The sequence below is a fragment of the Triturus cristatus genome, chromosome 3_2, assembly GCF_964204655.1.
Source record: "Triturus cristatus chromosome 3_2, aTriCri1.1, whole genome shotgun sequence".
Lineage (NCBI taxonomy): Eukaryota > Metazoa > Chordata > Amphibia > Caudata > Salamandridae > Triturus > Triturus cristatus.
The window spans coordinates 970,544,178-970,569,276 of record NC_140584.1 but is presented as its reverse complement, the minus strand read 5'-3'; the positions used below and the strand labels follow the sequence as shown (position 1 = coordinate 970,569,276).

Genomic DNA, 25,099 nt, shown 5'->3' with positions numbered 1-25,099 from the left:
TCTGGACTGATGAAGATGTCGGAGCTGTGCCTCTCAGACCATCTGGGCTACCACAACCAGTGAGTACCTCCCATTGTGCTGAGCGCCGCGGGATGAAGGGTGGGCGCAGACCCAAGCTGGTACCTCGATATAGTACATAGCAATAAGAGGGATATGGAGCTAAGGCAGTTGTACTTGTTTCTGCACTTTTATATAGCGCCAACTCGCCCAGAAGGAATTGGAGCCCTTTATATAAGTAACAGTTACATTAGCACAAGGACATATTTATTTTTTAGGCACAGGGAGATTAAGTGATTCGCCCAGAATCACAGGATGTTAATCCGACGCCGATACTTCAACTTGGTTTCCCAGCGCCAAAGTCGGCAGCTCTGACCTTTAAGCCACATCATCATTGCCTCACAGAGCAAGTGGGAAGATCTGTTAAGTGCTACACTGGACTGAACAATATCCAGACACCTTTGGACTGAACTGAATTCAGCGTTGGTCTAGGACTAGGCAGTGTTTAACAATATGTTTTCATAGCTTTTTTTACACACTGAAGTGTGCTTTCTTTCTTAGAGGTACAAATGGTTGTTATAAATATTTCAGGACGCAAGTGCGAAAATGCGCTGCATCGTTAAATACTTAAAAGGCCCCAAAGGCGAGACTGATTTCATTGCAACTGCGTTTTTAGAGTACTAGTAAGTAATCTTTGTTCTGTAGTAGACAATTTGCATTTCTAACAACGTGCCTGTCTACATTAAGTATCTGCCACCACAATTAATGAAACATTCGTTCTATTAAGTTCTTCCGCTGATCTGTATGCCTCTTTCCTCCAGCATGAACCGGAAGCAAATCTCTAGATCACACTTAAATCATTGAGAGTTGATGCTAGGGTTTGAAAGCTGATTTTTCAGGCTTTCCAAAATGAAGTGACTGCAAGTTTAGAACGTTGTAAATTTTAACTAGCAATGAATTTTGTGTACAGCACTGTCTTAAATGTGCATTATTTTGAACTTGAGCTTTTCTTCCACTGGGATATATTTTTGTTGAATAGTTTACCAGTGCCTGGCGAGTCATTTTAATGTGTTTTTGGATTCCTACACAAAATGGTGTGTTTTTTCTTTCAGTTTAAAGAGAATGATTCACTAGCATTGTGTTTTCTAAAGGTTTACATACTTTTTTCCCATTAATTCAAGCAGACGAATCTAAACTTGTTTTAGTGTAACAGTTTGATTTTTTTGTTTGCTTTTAGCCTACCCAAGCATTGAGTCTAAATTTCAGTTGCCAATGACTGCGCACCAGAATATAATTGGTCTCCCACATCCATTTTAAGTTCTGATGCGTTAAGCCCGTATGAGGCATCCCAGGGGAAGAACAGTTGGTTTTAGGTAAAGAAATGTTCACATATGACAACCTTCATTTTGTTTACCCATTTCTATTACTTATTCTTCTGCTGTCTCTGCAGCAACTCACAGATTTTCATACTATGAGGTTTGCATATCTTGGTTTATGTCGACTGCAAGGATTTTATACCAATCCTCTCAACTCCCTTCACTTAGAGTTCGGTGAGACATTAGAGGCTATCTCAATAAGCAAATCCAAAATTTGAATTAGTAGGAGAGAGTTAATTAACACACCCTTGAGTATTTTTTAAGCAATAAGCACGGTTGCTTAAAAAATAAATAAACAGAAATAAAAACACTTGCAATGCAATAGCTCTGGTATTACTAAAAGTTTGAGCTATTGCCGTTGCATTATTGTTAGCAACTCCAATAGCTCAAACTTTCAGTAATGCGAGACCTATTGCATTGTAAATGCTTGTTTGACTTGTGGTTGTGGCTGATTGGTAAGCCTGTGTAGGTCCTGAGATTGGGCCTTTTGTGTCTTCTTTATTGGCTGCTTGGCAAGCCGTCTTCGGTTCTACCCGCAGGTCTTTCTGTTTGTCCTCTGATGCAGACTTTTTTCCTAGGAGGTGTTCCCATGTTTTCTGGGGACATAGCATACCCTATGTGGGGGTACTTGTAGCTATTACATAGCTCTGTCATGTGCTGGGGAGGTGTGGTCCCCCCTTGTCGGGTTCCTTGCTCTCCTTGGCGTCTCTGTATATCGCTGGTGTGGTCTCTTTGACAATTGTCTTGGTGCAGCTTGCGTTGCGCCCAGGTCTGTCCTTCTCTTGTTTGCTACGCCGCTAGACCAGTCTGGCCTGCTGTCTGCGGCATCGTCTTGTGGCGATTCCGCCCTTCTGTCCGACGTTTCGGCCTGGTCCTCTGTCTGGTGTTCCAGAGGGACTGGCTTTCCTGGGATTTCTGTGTTCTGGTTGACGGCCTACGTCTGTCCTCCATGTCTCTCTCTTTTTCTTCTGCCTGGTCCCACTTATTTCATGGGTCAGTGTGTGTTTCTGGACCAACCCCTCCTTAGGGGTGTGTCGTGGCCCTCCCTGGCCTCTGCCTTCGGCTTGCTCCTGGCTTGTTCTGGTGCACTGCTCCATGGTGTTGCCTGCTGCTGGCTACGCATGCCTGCTTGTTCTGGTCCACCGTCGTGGCCTTTGATGTGCCTTTCTTCTTATGCCTGCGCTATTGGTGGTGGGGCCGTTCCTGCCTTCTGTGCTGCTTGCGGCCGAGGTGTGTTCGACTGTTTCCTATCACTGTGTGTGCTTCTTACGGCGGGCCCTGCCTCCGGTTCTACCTCTTCTCCCTGGGGTTCGAGGTGGTTCTTTTGTTCCTTGAGGCCCTTCGGGCGCTGTCTGCCCCTGCGGGGTGTTGGGCGGTTCTCCCTTAGTTGGGCTTGGGATCTCCTGGCCTTGCCCCTGTGGCATGTCCCCTGCTGGGGCCCTGTGTCTCTCCTGCTGGGGAGGCTCTCTCGCAGGCCCTCCTCCCTTCTGGGTATGGCTAGGGTATCTATTCTACTTTAAGGAATCTGCGGCTAGTAGTCTCTATCAGATGTACAAGTTACTTACCTCCTTTAACGATGTATCTGGTAGAGACGATTCTAGCCGCAGATTCTTTCACGACCCGCCCTTCCTCCCCGTTCTGCGAGGACCCTCAGCTTGGTTTTCTGCACTCGCCTCCCTTTGGGTGGCTTGTCTTCTGTGGGTGTCCTCTTCGCTTTCTTCCGGCCAGGCTGTCTGGTTCTGCTTGATTGTTCCACCCCTCCCCTTTTTTTGCTTTGATACATGGTTGGTTGGTTTCTGCGTGCCTTTGCATCCCTCCAGCTGGTTTCTCTCCAGTGGAGGGGCCTACTTTTGCTCTTTTTTCCCTCTGTTTGGATTTTCTGATCCCCTTGCGGTCTTCTACACTGGGGATTATTTTGCCTGTCTTTTGGCCTCCTGCTCCTTTCAGGGGATATGGTCCTACTTGCCGGTGTAGTCTGGGGGAGGATTGCTGTTGCTCCTCTGTTCCGGGCTTGTGGCCCTTCACTGTGTGGTTTGTGGTTGCAGACTCTCTCTCTTTCTGTTATGGTGCTTTCACATGCTTGGGCCTCCAGGATGGCTATCACCTTGGCTTGCATGGTTGTTCCTCGGAACGGCTTCGCTGCTATGGCCTTCTGGTACTTTAGTGCCAACTGGTGCAATCGCCTTGGCTTGCACTGTTGTTCCTCAGAGTGGTGCTCTGCTCTTTCCCTGCTATGGCTTCACTGCTATAGCCTTCTGGTACCTTTGTGCCAACTGGTGCTGTTCCTCACTTTTTGTTTCTCTGATTTTTTTTGCTCACTGTTCCCATGCTCTCCCCAGTTTTGTTGTGATGGCTCTGTGTTGTGGCTCCAAAGCAAACTGACGTCAGCGCGCCGGGGTGGCACTTATGTGACCTCGCTGACGTCACGCCAGCGGAAGACGTCAGGGCGGAGTCACGAGGTACCACCCCCGGCACGCAGAGATGCTGGGCAAGAAAATTTTCCAGGTCCAGTCTCACGCCTGCGGATAATTCTACGTTAAGGAATCTGCAGCTAGAATCGTCTCTACCAGATACATTGTTACCGGAGGTAAGTAACTTGTGCATCTGGCTGCAGATTCCTCACTGACCCTCCCACCCTCCCGTTCTGTAATTGGACTCAACCTATTAATAAGATTCGAAGTCTAGGATTCTGCACATTGCTATAACAGTTTGCTTTTGGGGCTCTATTTCTGGAGGCGCAGACAGTCTCGGAAGCAACTGATGTCAAGGCACTTGAGTGGCACCCTTATTTGCCCCACACATCACTTCTGGAACAGAACGGCATCAATGGGTAGCCACACTGCACCACCTTCCGACACACAGAAGTACTATTAAGAGTTTCCAGATCCAATCTAATGCCTGGGGCATATCCAAAACGTGACCGATGTGTGGCTAGATAGTCTCTCTGCCAGAAAGAGCGTTACCAAAGGTAAATAACTTGTTTGTCTTTTCCTACTGGGACTCTAGGCCTACCCCGTCGCACAGTGTCACGGCTGCTTGACACAGGAATGGCCAATGATATTATTGATAGTTGTGTCCAGACATTCTGGCCCTTTAACGTTATATAAGTTTGTCTTTCTCAAAAGACCTTCTTTGACAGTCATTGGATCTTATAAAAAGGTTGGGTGAGACTATGGCATTTATGTATTAGGGCAGTGGTTCTTAACTTGTGGTCCGTAAAGCCTACTCAGGGGGTCCACTACTGCTTTATAATTTTTGTAATGTTAATAGATGAATATAGTGTATATAAATAAACAAGCACAATCAAAAATGTTAAAACATTCTGTAAATGTGAAGGAATTTAAAATTGGAGGCTAAAAATTAAGATGGTTTTCTCAGATTGATTCATGGGACAGTGCAAGTGCATCAAACTGAATGAATGAATAATGGGTTGCCTTAATTGAATTTAGAAAAGCTCCACCCTTCCCATTAACATTAAAATTAAGTTGTATTTGTAAATTAAATATTTTATCATTTGTTTTTTGTTTTATGGTCGAAGTCATCATTATTGCTTAGGCCGGGGTACAGGGATTGCAGTTATGACTGAATGGGGGTCCCCAGATTCCAATATTTATAAGGTGGGGGTTCCCAGATTCCATTAATGATTAAGTGGGTGCTCACACACATAAAAAACGGAAGAACCACCGTATTAGGGCATTGTTGCATCTGATCAACATCATATGATTCCCTGTGGAGATCAGTAGCAGGCACCAAGTTTTGTGACGTCAAAAAAGATTTCAAGGTTTGTTCTCTTCGCTTATTCTTTATCTTTATAAAGATAAAGAATAAGCGAAGAGAACAAAGTTCCTTCCAGAATCCTTGTTACTGAATGTACATCGATTGGCTTGTCATTGACTGTCTCATGGATTCTAAAAACTGCACCTCCTTGTTCATCTTTTTGATTTATTTTAATAAATTTATTTTGAAGGATTTGTGCAGCACTAGAAACAGATTTTCAACAGCAGAGTATGGTATATATATTGGGTGATAACCGCAATAATTGTTACATCCAGGAAATGCCTAAGTGATTCATCGTATACTGGGTCGAGATGGCTTGATTTTTTGCTGACTTTTCCCTCTGTGAGTGTGTGGGACCCACAGCATGGTTGATCTCGCCATAATGTAGCAGGTCACATGGGCAGGTCTTAGGCATCTAAAAACATTATCCAGATATCTTAATTTTAAAGCATACAATGCTCACTTAATTGTCTCTGCTACAATATAACGCCAAACATCTTACTGTGAGTATGTGCACAAACTGCTGTTGGAAAAGTGAATTAGATGATTCCACAATATCCTATTAAATACATGTAAAGTGTTACTACACAAATCTCTGCATTCTATCACTATAGAGGTGGTGTCATCTATGCTATTGGCATAATGTTTGCTTCAGAATCCAGACACAATATATTACCTTCCTCCTCAGTTGCGTTTTTTAAAACAAATTCGAGATCCGCTCAGTTCAAATGGGGAGTTGGGGTGGTGGGTAGGTGAGGAGTAAACGAAAGTCCAGCATACTTTTTGGTAACATGGATTTCTGTTATGTCTTAAATTCTCATCCAGATTTACAAGCAAGTTAGTATCCTTTACCTCTGACTAACATACAGTAACCAGGTTGTCTGCTATTCCTTCCATTTTCACTTTAGACTATTTAGAAAACACTGGCTTTGGATGGCACCAGTATTCATAGAAATTAGACTTTTGGTGACTGCTTAAAGGTTTTCTATTGCTTTTTATATAATTTCCTGGCAAATGTGATTTTGGATCCTCAGAATGTTATCCTAAATTGGTTAGTTACAGCAGAGGGGGGCAATATAAATGCTGGGGAGAACCTAAGTAAGTGATCCCATTGAGTTCTATTGTAATAGTTCACTATCATGTGGCCCCAGTACAGGCCCTCATTACTCTACCTTGTATCGTGTTTTTCAAAAAGCTGCCGGCTCCTGTGGCTCTCGAAGCTCTCCCCGTTTCTTCCTGCACAACGGACTCACCTGGTAAGGAATCTCAGAAAAGCAGTGCTGCTTGACATTGCTTCCTGATATTTACTGTACTCTGGTTTCCCCAGTTGTGGAAAGAATGTATACAACCATGAGTAGATATTAGAGACCTTTTTCGTTCCGCTCATTCATAAAGGTCAAGACAGAATAAATAAATTGTCTTACCTGGAGTCATCACCTCTCTCTTCACTCATGTGTCTTGGCATTACAAGAACATCTCACTTCACACCATCATGTGTAATAACTTGAATTATGCATATTGTAAGATAGCATTAAATAGGACATTGTGTTTGTGTTGCCTTGAAAAGTCATGTGCACGGTCATAAAGTTCACTTTAACTTGAGCTTAAAAAATGTGAAGCAAATGCTCAACATTTACTGTTGTATATGAATGTTGGTTATATGTGGAATGTATGAGTGGAAGCCTCACAGCAACAGAGTTACTATAGCAAATCTATTAGAATAATAATTCCAAATAGCTGTTTTTTTCTCCTTATATGAAATGTCCTTATAAACCATGCATGTTGATCTATAAGGGGCACTAGAAATTCCAACAGGTGCACACTGGATCCACAGGCATCTCCTTCAGGCCTGGTTTCAATGTACAACTCGCTGTCAAGGTGAGTTGGGGACTACTTTGAACAGGTTTTGTTTTGGGACCAATTCTCATAATCCTCTGGGTTTAACTAGTCACTGGAAGCAGGTGTGGTATGTTGATGGGTGGTCCCTGTCATTTGTATCATGATGTACCAGGAAGTGATGCAGAATGTTTTTGCCTCCCACCTTGCTGCACTCTTTCCAGCCCCCTCCTTTAAAGGGGGCATTTGCACCATGAATGGAGGCCCTCCTTCCATCTGATTGCTTAGAAATGCTGGGATTATCTTAAAGAGACATGTTAGTGATAGATTCCTTACCTTAGAATGACCCCCAGGCATCAGACTGGATCCGGAAAGTTTTCGTCAGCAGTACCCCTGTGCGTCGGAAAGTGTCGTCGTGCAGCTCCGCGTCCGTCGTAGGCGTCGTGATCGCCGGAATGACGTCGCGGCAGCTACTCTGACGCCGCCCTCGGTCGCTGACGTCAGTTCTTTCTTTTTCCATGCCAGCAAGCGCAGATCCGGAGAGAGCGGTACCCTAGTCAGTCAAAAAGCTTTATTTCGATAAAAAATGTATCATAAAAGCATATACATACAAACATAATAAAAATAGAAGTTCGTCAGGAGAACAATATTTACAACAAATCACAATAATAGCTTGATGGCTGGGTTAAATAAACTCGATATAATATGTTAAAATTCTTTAAAAATACAGTTAAAAAGAGAATTAAAAAAATGCATTTTGCAAGATCAACTGGTGGAGCTAGTAAGTTTGCTTCTGATAGTCCAAGACCAGCCCAAAAATTTGGCCACAGCACAGACTAACACCAAGCTTGTGTCTGAACGTAAGATACGTAAAGCGACACGATAGTTCGAAATGCCCAGGAGACGGCAAGCAGGGCCTAACCATCTTTTTCTCGGGCTTCTGTACGCTGGGCATTCAAACATAATGTGGGCTATGCTTTCTACTTTCTCTGCACATGTCGGGCAAGTATCGGGGGTCTGGTAGGGAGGCTTCCATTTGCTAGTAAATTCACGAGTTGGAAGAATCTCGAGTCTGAATTGAAGGTACAGAGATCTGTCCCTAGGTTTTTGTACATACTCAAAGTAAGGCTCAAAGCTAACAGACTGTTTGTAGGTGTAAAAGGCTTCAGTTAACCTGCCTAGATTGGGGTTGCTGAGATCCTGATTGTCGATCCAGGCCCAGTATGCTTTTTTAAGATCCACCTTACTCACGGGGGCTCCATGCTCCCAGGCATCGTTTAAACCAAGCTGGTTAAAGGATTTTTTGATATTGCGGAGCCAGCTTATTTTGTGGGAGCCTGCAGTATTCATGATTTCTCTCAGGCCCTCAGTGTATTTGGCTAGCTCCGGGGTGCGCCATAGGCGGGCCCAAAATAACAGGGGGCGTAGCCTTGCGATATCTTTGAACGAGCGCCTACCCAAATCACTAAAAAGCGGTTTCAGAGGGGTACCCCTTGGCATTGAGACTAATTCTCTCAGAAATTTGTTCTCAGACAGAGTGATTTCTTCAAAGTTGTCATAACCCCATAATTCGGCTCCGTATAGGGCCGAGCCAACTGCTTTAGCCTGGTAGATCACTAATGCGGGAGTAATTGGCTTGCTCCTCGAGGAGCGATGTTCTTTTGCAATTACTCCCATGGCTCGTTTGTAATTAAGCAGCATTTTGTTAATGTGGGGTCTCCAGCTTAGGGTGTCAGAAATTCTGATGCCTAGATAGTCAAATAATTTGACATATTCTAGGGGGATTCCATCAGACAAACTAGGTACGCTGGGTGATTTATGTAATTTGAAAGAAAGGAGCTTGGTTTTTGATGTATTAATAGCCAGGCCTCTCATTGAACAGAACAGGTGAAATCTATCTAAGAGCTTCTGTAACCCTGCTGGTGTCTTAGAGATCAGCAGGGTATCGTCCGCAAAGAGGAGAGTGGGAATTTTTTCCCCCGCCAGGGCAGGAGCGTCAGCTGGGACGTCTAGCAAGAATTTCACCACTCCATTCACAAAAAGTGAAAAAAGAGTGGGCGCCAATACACAGCCCTGGCGGACTCCTCTGTTGACTGGGATCTTTTCAGTTCTCTGGGCCTGGGTTCCCCATCTCACCCTAGCGAAGTTACCCTCATGGAGCCGGACCAAAAGGTCGAGGACAGGAGGCGGGACACCCAGATCTTGGAGAACAGACCACAGACGATCACGAGGGACCAGGTCGAAGGCTGACTTCAGATCTATGAAGGCTAGATGGAGGTTGCCCCTACCAATCAGGACGATCTTCCAGTATAACAATAGTAGCCTGAAGACCTGGTCAATCGTGCTCGTGTACGGTCTGAACCCAGCCTGATAGTGTGACAAGATACTATTTTCAGTAGCCCAGGATAGGATTTGCTCCAGCAGAACCCTGCCAACCACCTTCTGGCTAACGTCAATAAGACTTATTGGTCGGTAGTTGGCAGGGTCCTCCCTGGAGCCCTTCTTAAATATTGGTATGACCCCCGCTCCCTTCCATGACTCGGGGATAGGTAACCCCTTGAGGAGAGCATTAAGTAAGATGGTAAAATACACAGCCCAAGATTTGGGATCGGAGCGGAACAAATCGCCGGGCAGGCCATCAGGGCCTGCGGCTTTGGCTAGGACCAATCTGTTTATGGCAGACATGACTTCAGATTCTGTAAAAGGGTCATAGTTGGCCAGGGTGGGGTCTATTGGAATAGTAGGGGGAGGAACACTGGGGCCTTGGATAATGTCACCTGAGTAGAGATTCGAGAAATGAGTGAACCATTCGTGGTTTGTAATATGGTTAGGGATTGCGTCGGGATCTGAACCTCTCGAATATCTGCAGAGGTTCCAAAATGTAGTTCCATCCCTGGCGTTTTTCAAGGCCAGCCAGTGAGATTCCTCCCAAGTACACTTTGCTTTGGTTACGGCCTTCCTATAAACAGACCTAGCATTTTTGATTAGAGAGCAATCCTTAGATTTAATAACAATTGCAAGCTCTTTCCTACTAGATCTGCACTCAGAATTGAACCAGGAACCAGGTGATTTGTATTTATTAGTGTTGTTAGTAGAAGAGGATATAAAAAAAGACCCGATTAACTCGATGGTGGCTGCATGTATGGACGCGGCCCTTATATTCTCATTGGGTTCTTCACATGCTTGCCTAAATTCTGCAGTTTTTAGTAGCAGTATTTCTTTTATAGAAGTAAGTTTTTGTTCATCCAGTGCAATTTTAGGCCATTTGAGATATCTTTTACAATTTGATGGAATGACATCTCTGGTGAGCAATGTGGGACAATGGTCGAGGGTTGGTTGATCAGGGGTCCATGGATTCTTTAAAGTTAGGCACAGGGGGTTATGGTCGCTATCGGTGGTGGGGACAATAACCAGGTCCACTGCATAGCGCCAAAGTCTGCGATCGATTAAGATGTAATCGATTCGGGATGGGCTGGAGGTTCTATTAAAGGTAAACGCTGCGTGAAGATCGGAAGGAAGTCGACCATTAGCAGCTCTCAGCCCAAATTCCAGAACCAAGGCATTCATTTGGATTATCACCGGTGACCATCTCTTTACTGGGGGAACAGTGAGAGAGGGTATACCCCACCTGGCGTCTTCCTCTTCAACCTCCAGAATGTCTTCAGAGGCGAGGGGTTCGTAGGTACAATTCAGGTCTCCAGCGACCAGTATGAGTGAATTGGAAGGACAAGAGGAAAGTTCCTCTTCCAGGGTGGTAACAATGGGAGACTTAGATCCTCCTTGGGTGCCCCTGATGTATATGTTAAAGAGCTCAATGGTAGGCCCCCCATTCAGCCCACTCAGGGTTATATGCAACATGTCCGGAGAGGGGCATGTACGTGGCGGACTCTGCAAGAGAGGGCAATATTTATCCATATTATAAGGCCTCCAGAGGGGCGTCCACGACCAGTGGACACTACAGGAACACAGTGGCAGGTATAACCAGATTTATACAGAGGTGTTAGACTCCAAGTCTCTTGGAATATGCAGAAATCGAAGGTGGCAATAAAGTTGTTCCAGTCTGGCAATAGGAGTTTGGCTTTCAGACCAGCAATGTTCCATGAAATGATTGTAAGGTTCGTATTTGAAGCTGAGGATAGGGGAGTGTCAGGGTCCAAAGAATGTAGAATTGGGACTGCAGATTGTGTCCCACCGTCCCCCCTAGCCCCACAGGGATTAGCAGAAGAGGGTGTTTGGGGGAACGATCTGCAATTGGAGATCGTGACGGCATGGGGCACTTCACTTGCAATTGGTGGTATGTTCAGCGCCAAGGTTAGTCAGTCAATTTGTCCCAGGGTAGATATGCCCTCAAGACCTTGGTAAGGCAGCCCGCCCCTCCTCCCTACGGGGTCATGACTTGGTGTAGGAAAACGTCTGAATTGGATGGAGGACGAGTCCAGGGAGGAAGATCTATACTCAAGTGCAATAAGGCCATCTGCTAAGATATGGTTAGCTAGGGTCAACTCAATTGTATCCGTAGAGATGTTGTTAGATCTAAGTCTACGGACCCTTAAAAGGACGTCTCTTATAAGGGAACGACAACCTCTGACATGGCGGATCCAATGGGTGACCTTGTTTTTTAGAGATTCTTCACTCTCGTACCCATCAGTCGTGGGAACACCCACCATGTAAGCGATAGGCTGTGTGATGGCCCTAGGTCTTTGCACTATGGAAGATGGAAGAGACAAGGCGTGGGCTGGAGGTTTTTGAGAGGAATAAGGCTGGCTAATCGTAGCGTTGGAATGCAAGGTTGGATGAGTTTTCTTGTTGAAATTGGAAGGATTAATCCCAGCTCTAATAGGGTGGTAAGGGGTTTGGTCTGGCTTGAGGGAATGATGTTGACGATTGGGGCAATATAGATGCGCTAGAATCAATGTTATTAGAAGAAGAGGTTATTGGTAAGTTTAGATGACAAGCAGTTTTAGGTAGAATAGTTGGTAATTGCAGAAATTGCGTAGGAGGTCTTTTAACTAATAGTAGTAATTCCTTTACTAGTGCTTTTAAATCGCTGATTTCTAGCTTCAGGGCCTTGATGGTTTCCATAATTAGACCTGTGTCTGGGGCAATTCCTCCTAATAATTCTTGGTGTGGCCTAACCCCTTGTGATGGAGACCCAGAACCGGAGGCTTGATCTCTACAAGGGTTGGGTGTAACAAGTACATCGGGACTAACAATGCTATCAGTAGACTCAACATAATCATCATCAATATCAGTTAGTAGCTCAAAACGATTTGAACAAACAATAACGGTGGGATCAAGGGGGACCAAGTTAACAACAGGGACACAAGGGCTAACTACTTCAGAAATTAACCCAGGGTTGGCACTGTGGCTCTGCATAGCGTCCTGTGCTGTTGCTGATGGTGGACTTGGAGCAATTTTTTTACTGAACATTTGTGGGATGGTAACAGAGCCTGGGCGATGATTAATTAGAGGCGGTGGGGGTAAAGGCGTGGCAGCTGGGTCTGATTCTAGAATGGAGGTGCATTCATCAACTAAGGAGTCAATACGTTCTAACGTAGTAGCTGGCATAAGTTTTTTACTAGACTTTCTGGCCTTGTTCCTTTTTGCCATGCTGCCAGTAAGACTAGCAGAACCCCCATTCACATCCGACATTTTCCTTTTACCCATCGTGTCCTTCGATCAGCCACACAGTAAATGGCTGGTTGATGTACGAGAACTGGATAGCGTGAACGTGGAAGGGAGCCCCACAGTAGCAACACAGTACCTTATGATGGAGTCAACGTAGATGATGAAAGGTGCCGCATCCGCCTCGGATCACAGATGTAAGGAGAAAGGCCCGACCCGGCCTCCTATGGCCTCTGACGGCCACAGACGGCCCGCCCTCTGCCCGGGCTCAGCCCGGCGCCGCCCGCGCGCGTCCCGCGACGCGGAGGGAGCCGCTCGTTATGAAGCGCCTCCGGGCGCGCTGGTGGCCGGAAGGAAGGCGGAAGCCAGAAGCAGAGGATGACGGGAGCTGTAGTCTCCCCCAACTGAGGCCAACTGTGGTGAATGACGGCGGGGGAGACACACAGCGTGAGCACCCCGTGTGCAATCCGCTATGCTGTGCCAGGTGGGTCCGCTGGTTTGTGCCCAAAGGAAATGCCCCCCGCTCCACCGAGGGAGCCGCTCGTTATGAAGCGCCTCCGGGCGCGCTGGTGGCCGGAAGGAAGGCGGAAGCCAGAAGCCGAGGATGACGGGAGCTGTAGTCTCCCCCAACTGCGGCCAACTGTGGTGAATGACGACGGGGGAGACACACAGCGTGAGCACCCCGTGTGCAATCAGCTATGCTGTGCCAGGTGGGTCCGCTGGTTTGTGCCCAAAGGAAATGCCCCCCCTTTTTGACTGAGTTTTTGGGGACTTTTGTCTGTCTTTTTGAGTCTATCGACTCCTGGTGCTGTAGGGATGCCTGGTTTAAAATCTTGCGAAGTTTGTCCCTGCATGATGTCGGTGACGGACCCACACCGCAAGTGTCTCTACTGCCTGGGGCGCGATCACGACCCCATGCATGCCCCGACTGCCGGGCCATGGCTCCGAAAACTTTGCGGGAGTGGTCCCGTAAGTTGCTTGAGGCCCGGGAGTCGGCTCCGTGCCGTTCAAGGTTCCGGTCCTGTGGATGGTCGATGGACCGGTCGCCGAGCCGCCACCGTCGTTCTACGAAGTCTTCGCACTCGGGATCAGGTGAGACGAAGCACAAGAAGTCAAAGAAGTGCCATCGCTCTTCGCCTTCTCCAAGCCTGTCGCGCGACATGGCTGAGGGTGCGGGTGGTGCTGCCCCGTGGCTCCGGCAGAGTCTACGCAGTTGCCAACGACCTACCTGCCTTTCCCGGGTCCGTCTGCGACTCCAGCCCAGCTGCAAGACTTTCTGTCAGCCATGGCTCGCCTCTTTGGCCTGTCGGGTCCCGCTGGCGTGCCTTTGGGCCCCGCGGGTTCGACTGGGGGTCCTCGCCCTTAGTCGATGGCTCCGACATCGTCGACTGCTCCGGTCTCGGCGGAGCGAGACTCCCATGGATCCATGCATGGCTCACAGCCGACGTTGGTTGACCTCGTATGACCTTCACCGACCGATGTCGTTCCCGGCTTCCACTCCGACATGGAGACGGTGCCGGACCAGTGTCGATCGACGCCGATTCCGACGCCAATGGGGAATTTCTATCTATTTCTCCATCCTTCTTCTTCTTTCCAGCCTGCCCAGCAGGTAACGGAGGACGGGGAGGACTGGGAGGGGTCTGAAGACCCTCTCGCAGCCCATTGCGAGTTAGACCCGGACTGGGCAGAGGATTTGGAGGATGCAGGTGGACTGGATTTTTATCCAGAACCTGGCGTATTGTCTTCTTCTACCATGGCTGCAGAGGAGGGTGGTACTTATTCAGTGGTGTTGCGTAGGGCAGCCAAGGCTCTCCACTTCGAGCTCCCTACAGTGGCCGTTAGGACTAACCTCTTGACAGAAGTGCTTCGGCCGGCAGCTTCCTCTGCAGAGACGCTGCTTCCCTTTAATTACGCACTCAAACGTTTTTTTGGGCACCTGGTCCAGGCCCAACACAGGGGCTCCTGTGGATAGGAACGCGGCCCAACGCCATCGCCCGGGCAACCCCATTTTCCTTTCCCAACACCCTACCCCTGAGAGCTTGGTTGACCAAGACTCTGCGTCCCCGAGCGCATTCCCTTCCGCCCCTCCAGACAGGGAATGCAGGAAACTGAAGCAGTTTAGGAAGAAGATTTTCTCTTCCGCCAGTTCAGGGTTGCGGTCTGTGAACACCGCATGCCTCTTGGGCCGTTATTCCCACTCTGTGTGGGATACAGTGGCGCAGGTGCTGCCTCCGTGTCTGGAGGAGGTCTGGACGGTGCTCTCCCAAGCTATTGCTGAAGGGAGGGTTGCAGCCAAGTTCACGATTCGTTTTGGCCTTGACACCGCCGACTCACTGGACAGAGCAATTTCCACGACAGTGGTGCTGTGTCATCACGCCTGGCTGAGGACAACTGGCTTTTCAGGGGATGTCCAGAACCCTCTGATGGACATGCCTTTTGATGGCACTCGCCTTTTTGGAGACAAGGTGCACATAGTGCGTTGGAGCGTTTTAAGGACTTGCGGGCTACGCCAAGTCCCTGGGCCTTTCGGCCACGCGCACTCCTTCGGCTTCTGCTTTTCTCTCCTTTCGTGGCCATGGCGCCCAAACACATTCGTTTCAGAGCCACAGGCCTGTGCAGCAACAGTCTCAGCGCAGCCACGGATGTGGGACCCGCCTAGGTGGGTCACGGGGTCAGCGGGCGGGTCAGTCCACCTCCACCCCTGCCACCACTGCCTCCAAACCTTCCTAGTCCGGTGTTTCAGGCCCATCAAACGCCAGTGGGTGGCAGGATTCGCCATCACCTCCCCCACTGGCGAATCATCACTTCGGACAGGTGGGTTTTACAGATAGTCCGACCTCCTGCATTTTCTGGGGTTCTCCATCAATGTGCCGAAGTCGCACCAGATTCCCGCTCAGAAGCTCCTTCATCAGAGCGGTTCTGGTCACTGCGCAGTTTCGGGTTTATCCTCCCGAACAGCGAGTCTGGGACATTCGGGCTATGATTCCGATCTTTCGCCCCTTGTCCTGGGTTTCGGTCAGGATAATCTTGAGGCTGCTGGGCCTCATAGCTTCCTGCATCCTGCTGACCAGTCCTGCCAGATTGCATATGCGGGCTCTGCAGTGGTACCTGAAGGTCCAGTGGGCGCAGCATCAGGGGAACCTGTCCGAGTACGTCCAGATCTAGGAGGGCACTGCACGACAATTGCAGTGGTGGCTCACTAACCAGCATTGGGTCAGCGGCAGATCACTCTCCCTTCCCCAACCGGAGCACACAGTGGTGATTAATGCGTCCCTCCTGGGATGGGGCGGCCACATGGGAGAGGCTGAGATCAGAGGCCTCTGGTTTCCGGTGGAGTCCAGGCTCCATATCAACCTTCTGGAGCTCCGAGCGATCCTACTTGCACTGAAGGCATTCCTTCCCTCTGTCAAGGGGAGAGTAGTGCAGGTGTTCACAGACAACACCACCGCCATGTGGTACTGCAACAAGCAAGGCGGGCTGGGGTCGTGGACCCTATGTCAGGAGGCTCTGCGTCTCCGGACATGGCTGGAACATCAAGGCATTTTCTTGGTGGTTCAAGACTTGGCAGGTTCTTTGAACGCCAAGAAGGACGAACTCAGCCGCAGGAGCATGATGGATCGCGAACGGCGTCTTCACTCGAAGGTGGTGCAAGGTCTCTTTCAACAGTGGGGAGAGACTTGGTTTGATCTATTCGCTGCTGAAAAGAACGTGCAATGTCAGCAGTTCTACGCTTTGGAAGTTCCAAGGCGGCACTCACTCGGCGACGGTTTTCGTCACGAGTGGAGTTGCGGTCTATTGTACACCTTCCCGCCTATACCAATTCTACCCAGAGTGCTGAAGAAGATCAGGTGCGACCGGGCCCAAGTAATTCTTGTGGTCCCGGACTGGGCTCGCAGAGTTTGGTATCCTGAGCTACTCAGTTGAGCGTGGATTCCCGATCCAACTGCCACTTCGGGAGGATCTTCGGTCTCAGCAGTCCTCCACCCGAACCTGTCCAGCCTCCATCTCCTTGCATGGAGATTGAGCGGCGACAGTTGATTCCATTTGACTTGCTTCCTGAAGTCTGTGATGTCATTCTGGCAGCCAGGCGTCCCTCCACTAAATCTGTATACGCCTGCAGGTGGAACAAATTTGTGGCATGGTGCACAGCAAAGGCTGTGGATCCTCTTCCTGTCCCTCTTTCAGAAGTCCTTTTGTTCCTTCTTTCTTTGGCCAGGCAGGGCTCTGCTCTGGGCACGATTAAGGGCTACCTTTCTGCGATTTCTGCCTTTCTCAGCTCCCTGATCAGCCCTCTCTTTTCAAATCCCCTGTTGTAATTAGATTTCTCAAAGGTATTACTCACCTTTTCCCTCCTATTCCGTTTCTGATGCTGCAGTGGGACTTGAATCTGGTTCTTACCTATTTGATGTGCGCTCCCTTTGAGCTGCTTCACAACTGTCCTCTTCGTTTACTAACCTTAAAGACTGCTTTCCTGGTTGCCATCACATCCGCTAGGCGCGTGAGTGAGCTCCAGGCTCTTTCCTGTAAACCTCCCTTTCTGTCTGTTCATCCGGACAAGGTTGTGCTTCGCACTCGTCCTTCCTTTTTGCCAAAGGTTGTTACCGCCTTCCATACTATCACCTTGCCCACTTTCTTTCTGCCTCCGCATCCTTCCGGAGAGGAAGAGAGGCTCCACCGTCTGGACCCTAAACGTTCGCTCTCATTTTACCTGATTCGCACACGACAATTCTGGGTGGATGACTAGCTCTTTGTTGGCTACGTGGGCGCCAAGAAAGGCGAGGCTGTACACAAGAGAACTATCTCCCGCTGGGTCGTCTTGTGTATAAATGCCTGTTATTCTCTGGCTAAAAAGAAGCCTCCGGTGGGGCTGCGCACCCATTCTACCCAGGCAACAGTAGCTACTACTGCATTGGGACGTGGTGTCCCCCCCTGCAAGAGATCTGTCAGGCAGCCACGTGGGTCTCGCTGCACACTTTTACTAAGCATTATTGCCTTGAAAGCCAAGTCCGGAGAGACTGCTTCTTTGGTCGTTCTGTTCTCCGAGACTTCCTGGTGTGATCTTGGTTCGCAGACCCACCACCAGGGTTGGTATTACTGGGGTATCTATTCTAAGGTAAGGTATCTGTCACTCACAGGTCTCTTTCAGTTGCACAAGTTACTTGCCTTCGGTAATGATATATCTGTAAGAGACGTTAGTTAGTGATAGATTCCTTACTGCCCCACCCATCCTCCCCGTTCTGCGAACTGATTTCTAGGGTTAAGGTCATCCCTTTCAGGGCCCTAGTTTCAATGCACCAGTAGTCAGTATCTTGCATGGCTCTCCGTTCCTGGCGCAGAAAGTCGTGTACAGAACTGACGTCAGCGCGCGAGGGTGGCGTATGAGTAGCTGCCGCGACTTCATCACGGCGCCTACATCGGACGCAGAGCCACACGATGCCACCTTCCGATGCGCAGGGTTACTGACGAAAACTTTCCGGATCCAGTGTGACGCCTGGGGGTAATTCTAAGGTAAGGAATCTTATCACTAACTAATAAGAGGAAGATCTTTCTCTTGATCTGTGCACTAAACAGTCTAAAATATTTTTTAGAACTTAGCTAAAATGTTTATAACTGAGCCAACTTTGCCGAAAATCTCTGCAGAGCAAAAGCAAAATATGAGCCAGAGGACTGAACTTTTCATACAATCAGCAGTTTCCCTTACTGGATGTCTGTGATACCCATGTCCTCGCTACAACACAGGATGTAACTCTGAAACTGCAATGATGTCTTTGGGCGCAAGCCCTATTACTCATTTTGCATGATCCTTTCACCATTTCCATGAATTATCTCATTCTGCAACTCTGATGGTAGCGCTCTGTCTCAGCAGTGCAGATACTTGAGCACTGTTGCAGCATCCATCAGAGTCTGAGTCGGTATCAAGAACTTGCTGCTAAGTAGGTTCAACTCCAAGAAGTCTTCAGATATCCTCCGTGTAGTGGGACATAAACCATTTCCTATGTAACTGATGTATATATTGTATATATATATATATATCTATATGACTATCAGTTGCTTATATTTAACATAAAGTTTGAGTCTCTGATGAATTTAACAAACTTGTAGGTCAGGCCTAACTGTCAAGTTACTTACATTTAACCAATGTATAAATATGGTTTATGTCTATTATTACGATTTAACTGAAGTTTATAACCAACATATATTCAAACAATTTCTCAAAGCTGAAGTACTGCCATCCAAAATTGTTTATATTGTTTATTATGGTGTCAAAAATATTTCAAGGATGATCCTTAAAGGGGAGTACTTTAGTGACCTTGCATGTAGACTTTGGAAACACTGCAGATAGTTTAAGGCCAATTCTAGACCCCTTTGTTTCACAAAAGGGTTTAGTTTCTGAAATGTGTTTCTTTACATGAACATAAGTGCTTCTGCTTGCAATGAAGTGTCGCTCATAGCTTCCCAATGCAGTTATGCGCATTCCCTAATTTCTAAAGTGAAAATTTCATGCATAAGCAATCTGAAAGCTATGCTGATATTCCTTTTGCCGTACAAAAGGGGGTGGTGATGGACGGAGCATCAGAACCAATCAAACACTCACACCCAGTCAACAGATCTGGGTTTGATCCATCACCGTTCTTTAGCCCTCTCTGCCACCCCAGTTCAGACATGGCCATATGCAAATCAGTCTGACCCTGTGCCTCATGGGAACAGTCCAGCCCGAACTGCCAAGCCATGCCTTCCCTGGACCGGAAACAAGCTTCCTAGGACTGGTTTCTGGCATTTCAGCCGTCTTCAGCCAGGCTTGCTTGAATCCAGTGGCAAAGTGAGCAAGGGACTCACGTCTGAGCATACCCTGCCAACTTATGGCGAACAAAGCGGTACAAAAGGGGGTGGTGATGGACGGAGCATCAGAACCAATCAAACACTCACACCCAGTCAACAGATCTGGGTTTGATCCATCACCGTTCTTTAGCCCACTCTGCCACCCCAGTTCAGACATGGCCATATGCAAATCAGTCTGACCCTGTGCCTCATGGGAACAGTCCAGCCCGAACTGCCAAGCCATGCCTTCCCTGGACCGGAAACAAGCTTCCTAGGACCGGTTTCTGGCATTTCAGCCGTCTTCAGCCAGGCTTGCTTGAATCCAGTGGCAAAGTGAGCAAGGGACTCACGTCTGAGCATACCCTGCCAACTTATGGCGAACAAAGCGGTACAAAAGGGGGTGGTGATGGACGGAGCATCAGAACCAATCAAACACTCACACCCAGTCAACAGATCTGGGTTTGATCCATCACCGTTCTTTAGCCCACTCTGCCACCCCAGTTCAGACATGGCCATATGCAAATCAGTCTGACCCTGTGCCTCATGGGAACAGTCCAGCCCGAACTGCCAAGCCATGCCTTCCCTGGACCGGAAACAAGCTTCCTAGGACCGGTTTCTGGCATTTCAGCCGTCTTCAGCCAGGCTTGCTTGAATCCAGTGGCAAAGTGAGCAAGGGACTCACGTCTGAGCATACCCTGCCAACTTATGGCGAACAAAGCGGTACAAAAGGGGGTGGTGATGTGAGTGTTTGATTGGTTCTGATGCTCCATCCATCACCACCCCCTTTTGTACTGCTTTGTTCGCCATAAGTTGGCAGGGTATGCTCAGACGTGAGTCCCTTGCTTACTTTGCCACTGGATTCAAGCAAGCCTGGCTGAAGACGGCTGAAATGCCAGAAACCGGTCCTAGGAAGCTTGTTTCCGGTCCAGGGAAGACATGGCTTGGCAGTTCGGGCTGGACTGTTCCCATGAGGCACAGGGTCAGACTGATTTGCATATGGCCATGTCTGAACTGGGGTGGCAGAGTGGGCTAAAGAACGGTGATGGATCAAACCCAGATCTGTTGACTGGGTGTGAGTGTTTGATTGGTTCTGATGCTCCATCCATCACCACCCCCTTTTGTACTGCGATATTCCTTTTGCCATCATAAAGAGAAGGCTAAGGTTTGAAAATACATTTTCTTATTGACACTTTTAATGTGTGGGTGGGGAATGGGGCACTTCCCTAGTGAAGCTCTGTTCATTGGGTATCTTACCAATGAGTCTATCCTCCCCTCTAACGACACACTAACACAGTTTGAACATGAATGTCTTTGTATGATCAGTTAAATAACTTGAGATGTCTTTTTTTTTCTCCTACACCCTCCTACTATTTAACACACGTTTAGGAGTCAACTCTCGACAGTACTGTCTTTACTATTATCTTTTACTACAGCTCTCAAGAATCAAATTCTACGAATTTCAGAGATTGCAGTATATATTTCTTCACTAGTCAGGCAGGAGCAAGAACACATTGCTCTACTCAAAGGGATATACACCCCCTTTTGATCTGAGCGCAACTCTTAATCTTTCATGGTGTGGGTCTCCTCAGTTGTAGGTCAAATGCTTTCTGTGACATTAATTTGGCTATAACATATTTGGAAGAATATATTCTTGAGCCTGGATCCTTTGCCTATTGATCTAACAACCTGACTTGCAGTACTACTGAAGACCGCTTCCATATGTTAAAAAGGCTGCATAACCGTTTTTTGGCTGAGAATAATATCCTACTCTTGGCTCGTGTGTGTAATAGTTGAGAGCCTTCAAAACACCACCACATCTTTGATTGTAAGGATTCAAGACTGACTGATTCAAGACTTTGATTAATATGTCATTAAGCCTAGAATTGTCTGATATGGCTACGTCTATGTGTTGTCCTGAGATAACCAGCTCAACATTTGATGGATATCTTTTGGTCCAAGACAGGAACAAGTCTCAAGCAATTAAAAATAAAAGTAAGGCCTGGGGGAAGGGGGTGTGGCCAATCACCAACACAGATGGCAGCAAGATAGCGCCTCTCTGACCACGCCATAATAAAATCCCCATGCATCTGCTCCACTCGGAATAAAATTACTGCCAGATCTCCGTATTCTGTCATGATTAGCAGAGAGATGACGGCAGCACCATCAACTGCAAAATAGCAAAAAGTGTCGCCGTAGAGGCCTACACTCGTGAGCTGATCACCTTCCTGGTGTGGCAACCACAGCGAGACACAGTTGAATTAGTTTCCTTCCCTTTGACGTAGAAGGATGTCCCCACCGAAAACATCAGGATTCACCCTGTGCCACAGTTTCAGGAAGCCAGTGTCAATCACAGATCCACATGGGTGTGTCTTTGGTTCCCAGGTTCAGGACATGACTGTCATGTGAGAAGTGTGTCCTCATGCACACAAAGGCGATTCGAGACCGGGAGGTAAAGGTGTATGTCACTGGCCACATTAAGACATTACCTAGGTCACTCTCCAAGTCACAGAACTGGACTTGGTCCCAATCTCAGGGCCGTTCCCATGACCATTCCACTTCCTGTAAGTCCAAGTCTATATACAAGCATAAGTAAGCAAAGCTGGATTCAACCCCATCCCAAGGGGAAGGCATAAAAGCTTCAAGATGTAAGTCGTGCTCCATCAAGGTTGCCGGTAGTTCAGCTGATCCTAACAGACCCTGGGTTTGCCTGGGCCATATTCAACCTGGCAGCTGATTTGGGCCTTCAAAGGGGTCATAATGCAGATATTCAGTGCATTTTCAGCCCTTTCTGGTGTGTCTTCCGGACCCAAGGAACCAGAGGTGGCACCAGTCCGGTTACCTTACATGTTGATTATGTGGGATATGGCTTGCTCCCTATATTACAGTGATGATGCCTTATGCTTTGATTTACAAAGCACCAGTGAGCTTGATAACTCTCCTGAGACAGAACATGACTCGCCACATGGGCCTCCAAGAGAAGAGAGGGCCTCATTCGCAGTGGTGGTCCAGAGAGCAGCTGTGGTGCTAAAACTACAGCTTCCCTCCATTGAGACTGAAAACAAATGTTTTGACAGAAAGTTTACAGCCTGGGCCAGAAACATCAGTGCACTTGCTTCATTTGAGTGATGCTGTTACTTGTACTCTAATGGCTACCAGGTTTAAACTATTTTCTTGCGTGACACTTGATAGTGGTCGTCTGGGTTCTGCGTCGATATGAAGGCTTCAATGATTCATATCCCATTTGACATGCTCTTTGGAGAAAATGCAGACTCCACATAAAAACGCTTTAAAGATAGTAGAGCGACAGTGTGTTCCTTGGGATTGTTAGCTCCGGCAAAATAATTTCTGCACCACTTTTTGAAATTCAGAGGCTACTAGGGGGTTCACGTATAGACAAAGAGACCCTTCACAACAAGGGATGCTGCAGGCAAACCAGTCCTCTAAAGGCCATGGACGCAGAACTGGCAGACAACTTTTGGGCCGGCAGGGGCACCTGTCTTCAAACTCCTCCTCCTCTGCTATACCAGCCAACAAACTACATTAGTTTGCCCTCAGCAGCTCATACCCACCCGGTTGGAGGCAGGATACATTTCCTCCGGACTTGGCAGTCCATCACTTCCGACAGATGGGTCTTGCAAATTATGCAAAAAGCTATGCCCTGCCTTTTCTTTACTCCCCTCCCAGTATTCCTCTCAGATCCAGGACAAATATGATCAATACTCCTACAAGTAGGTTTGTCTGTTACTTTTATGTTTAAAGTATTTTATTCAAGCATGTCACATCCAAACTCCTATACAGCAACATGGGATCAGCCATCGAAAGGAAGCAAGAGTCTGGCATGACACAACATATCAATACAAACAACCCCCACCCCCTCAAATGCCCCAACGTCCCCCCAACCCCCCCCCACCCCACCCAGTGCGCTACTAACAGACAGCCCCTTTCCCCAAGCTATTGGAAACGGGGCAGGAAGGGTCCTTCCCCCTCACGGGGCCGGCGCTAGCGGGCTCGTAAGCCTCAGGAGGCGAAGGTACCTCGGACAAGTGAGCTCCCTAAACTCTGTGACCAGCAACGAGTGGAATGGTTGCCATAGTTCATTAAATTGCGTTACATCTCCAGCCACCACCAAAGACAGTTTCTCCATCCCCAGCACATGCCACAGCCGGTGGAGCCACCCTGTTATCGTGGGCACCGTGTCTGTACGCCAGTATATCAAGATATTCTGCACTGCAGATCCAAGTGCAATGGCGATCTGCCTGCCCCTTCTGGATTTGAGGGGATACATTAGGTCGTTTGGGAGTCCTAGCAAAGTGTAGGCTGGGAAGCGCGGGAGCTCTATGCCGAAGTGAGAATCAATTTCGTCCAGCACTTCTTTCCAGTAGCCAATTAGCAAGGGGCAGTCCCAGAGAATGTGCGTGAGTGTACCCCGGAGTCCGCACCCTCGCCAGCATGCGTCTGTCTTGCTATGGTCAAACTCGTGGATCCGCTCAGGCGTATAGTACCAGTAAGTGGACACTTTAGTAAAAGTATCAGTGAGGCCCATGTGATATGCTGAGTGGCGCGCCCTAAAGGAAATGTGTTCCCAGTCCTTGGGGCTCAGCGTCCTCCCAAGTTCCCGTTCCCATCTCACCCTCCCCGGATTATAGAAATGTGTAGGAGGCGTTTGCAAAAACTTGTACAGGTCCGAGATTAGTTTCGAGTCCGATGTACGGGACAGCAGCCATCTCTCACACGGTAAGAGCCTCCTATCCGCCACCTCCCTCACCTGTGGCTGAAGGGCCCAATGCCGAACCTGCACATAGCGGTACCTCTCCGTCTCAGGGAGCGAGAAGTCCAGCCGAAATTGTGTGAACGGGATAACACCCTCGGGGCCATACAGGTGACATAATGCTCTACATCCCGCCTGCCGCCAATGCGTGAAGGCTCCCTTCTCCATCCCAGGAGCAAAGGCCGGATTATCCACTATCGGCGAGAGCGGCGAGGGAAATGTGGTGAGGCCATATCTAAGGTAGGTCGCATCCCAGACCCGTAGTGGCCCTCTAGTAATGAAAGAGGCGTAGAGGTTCCTAGGACGGTGGGACCGGTGCAAAAACGGTATCTCCTGCAGGGGCCGACCCGCCACCGCCTGGTCCTGAAAGAGCCAATGCTTATCCGACTCCCACTTACACCATTTGACCAGGTACCGCAATTGCGTCGCCTGGAGGTATTTACGAAAGTCGGGAATACCTAGGCCTCCAGCGTCGGTAGACAAAAGGGAGAGGGACCTACGTAACCGAGGCTTTTTCCCCCGCCAGACGAACCGGGCCACGTCCGACTGCAATTGCTGTATCCACCCTTTAGGCAGCGGCAGAGCCCTGAACAAGTAGAGTACTTGCGGCAAAATCATCATCTTGACGGCAGCTATCCTGCCCAACCAGGCCAAAACGCCGCGATTCCAGCGGCTGAGCTCACTCTTGATCTTGGCACCCAGGGCCCGATAGTTGGCCGAAACCATAGCTGACAACGTTGGAGCAATCAGAATCCCTAAATACGGTATTGCCTCCGAGGACCAAAGTAACGGGAACCTGTTCTGCAAATATGCCTTAGTATCAGGTGCCAGGGAAATGTCTAAAGCCATCGACTTCTCCATATTTACTTTGAAGCCCGAAACCGCGCCGAACGCCGCCAGT

The 25,099-nt window shown here is 48.3% G+C and overlaps 1 protein-coding gene across 12 annotated transcripts in view; it reads left to right on the top strand.

The window, feature by feature from the left end:
- Positions 1-25,099, top strand: part of NF1 (neurofibromin 1) — a 1,956,660-nt gene that overhangs the window by 1,806,224 nt on the left and 125,337 nt on the right. The window contains exon 58 of one of the 12 annotated variants that reach the window (XM_085649549.1): positions 6,346-6,406. The exons of the other annotated variants lie outside the window; for them this stretch is intronic. Coding sequence (XP_085505675.1) covers positions 6,346-6,406 — 61 coding nt within the window. The remainder of the gene's footprint in view (positions 1-6,345; positions 6,407-25,099) is intronic. 12 annotated transcript variants of the gene reach the window in all.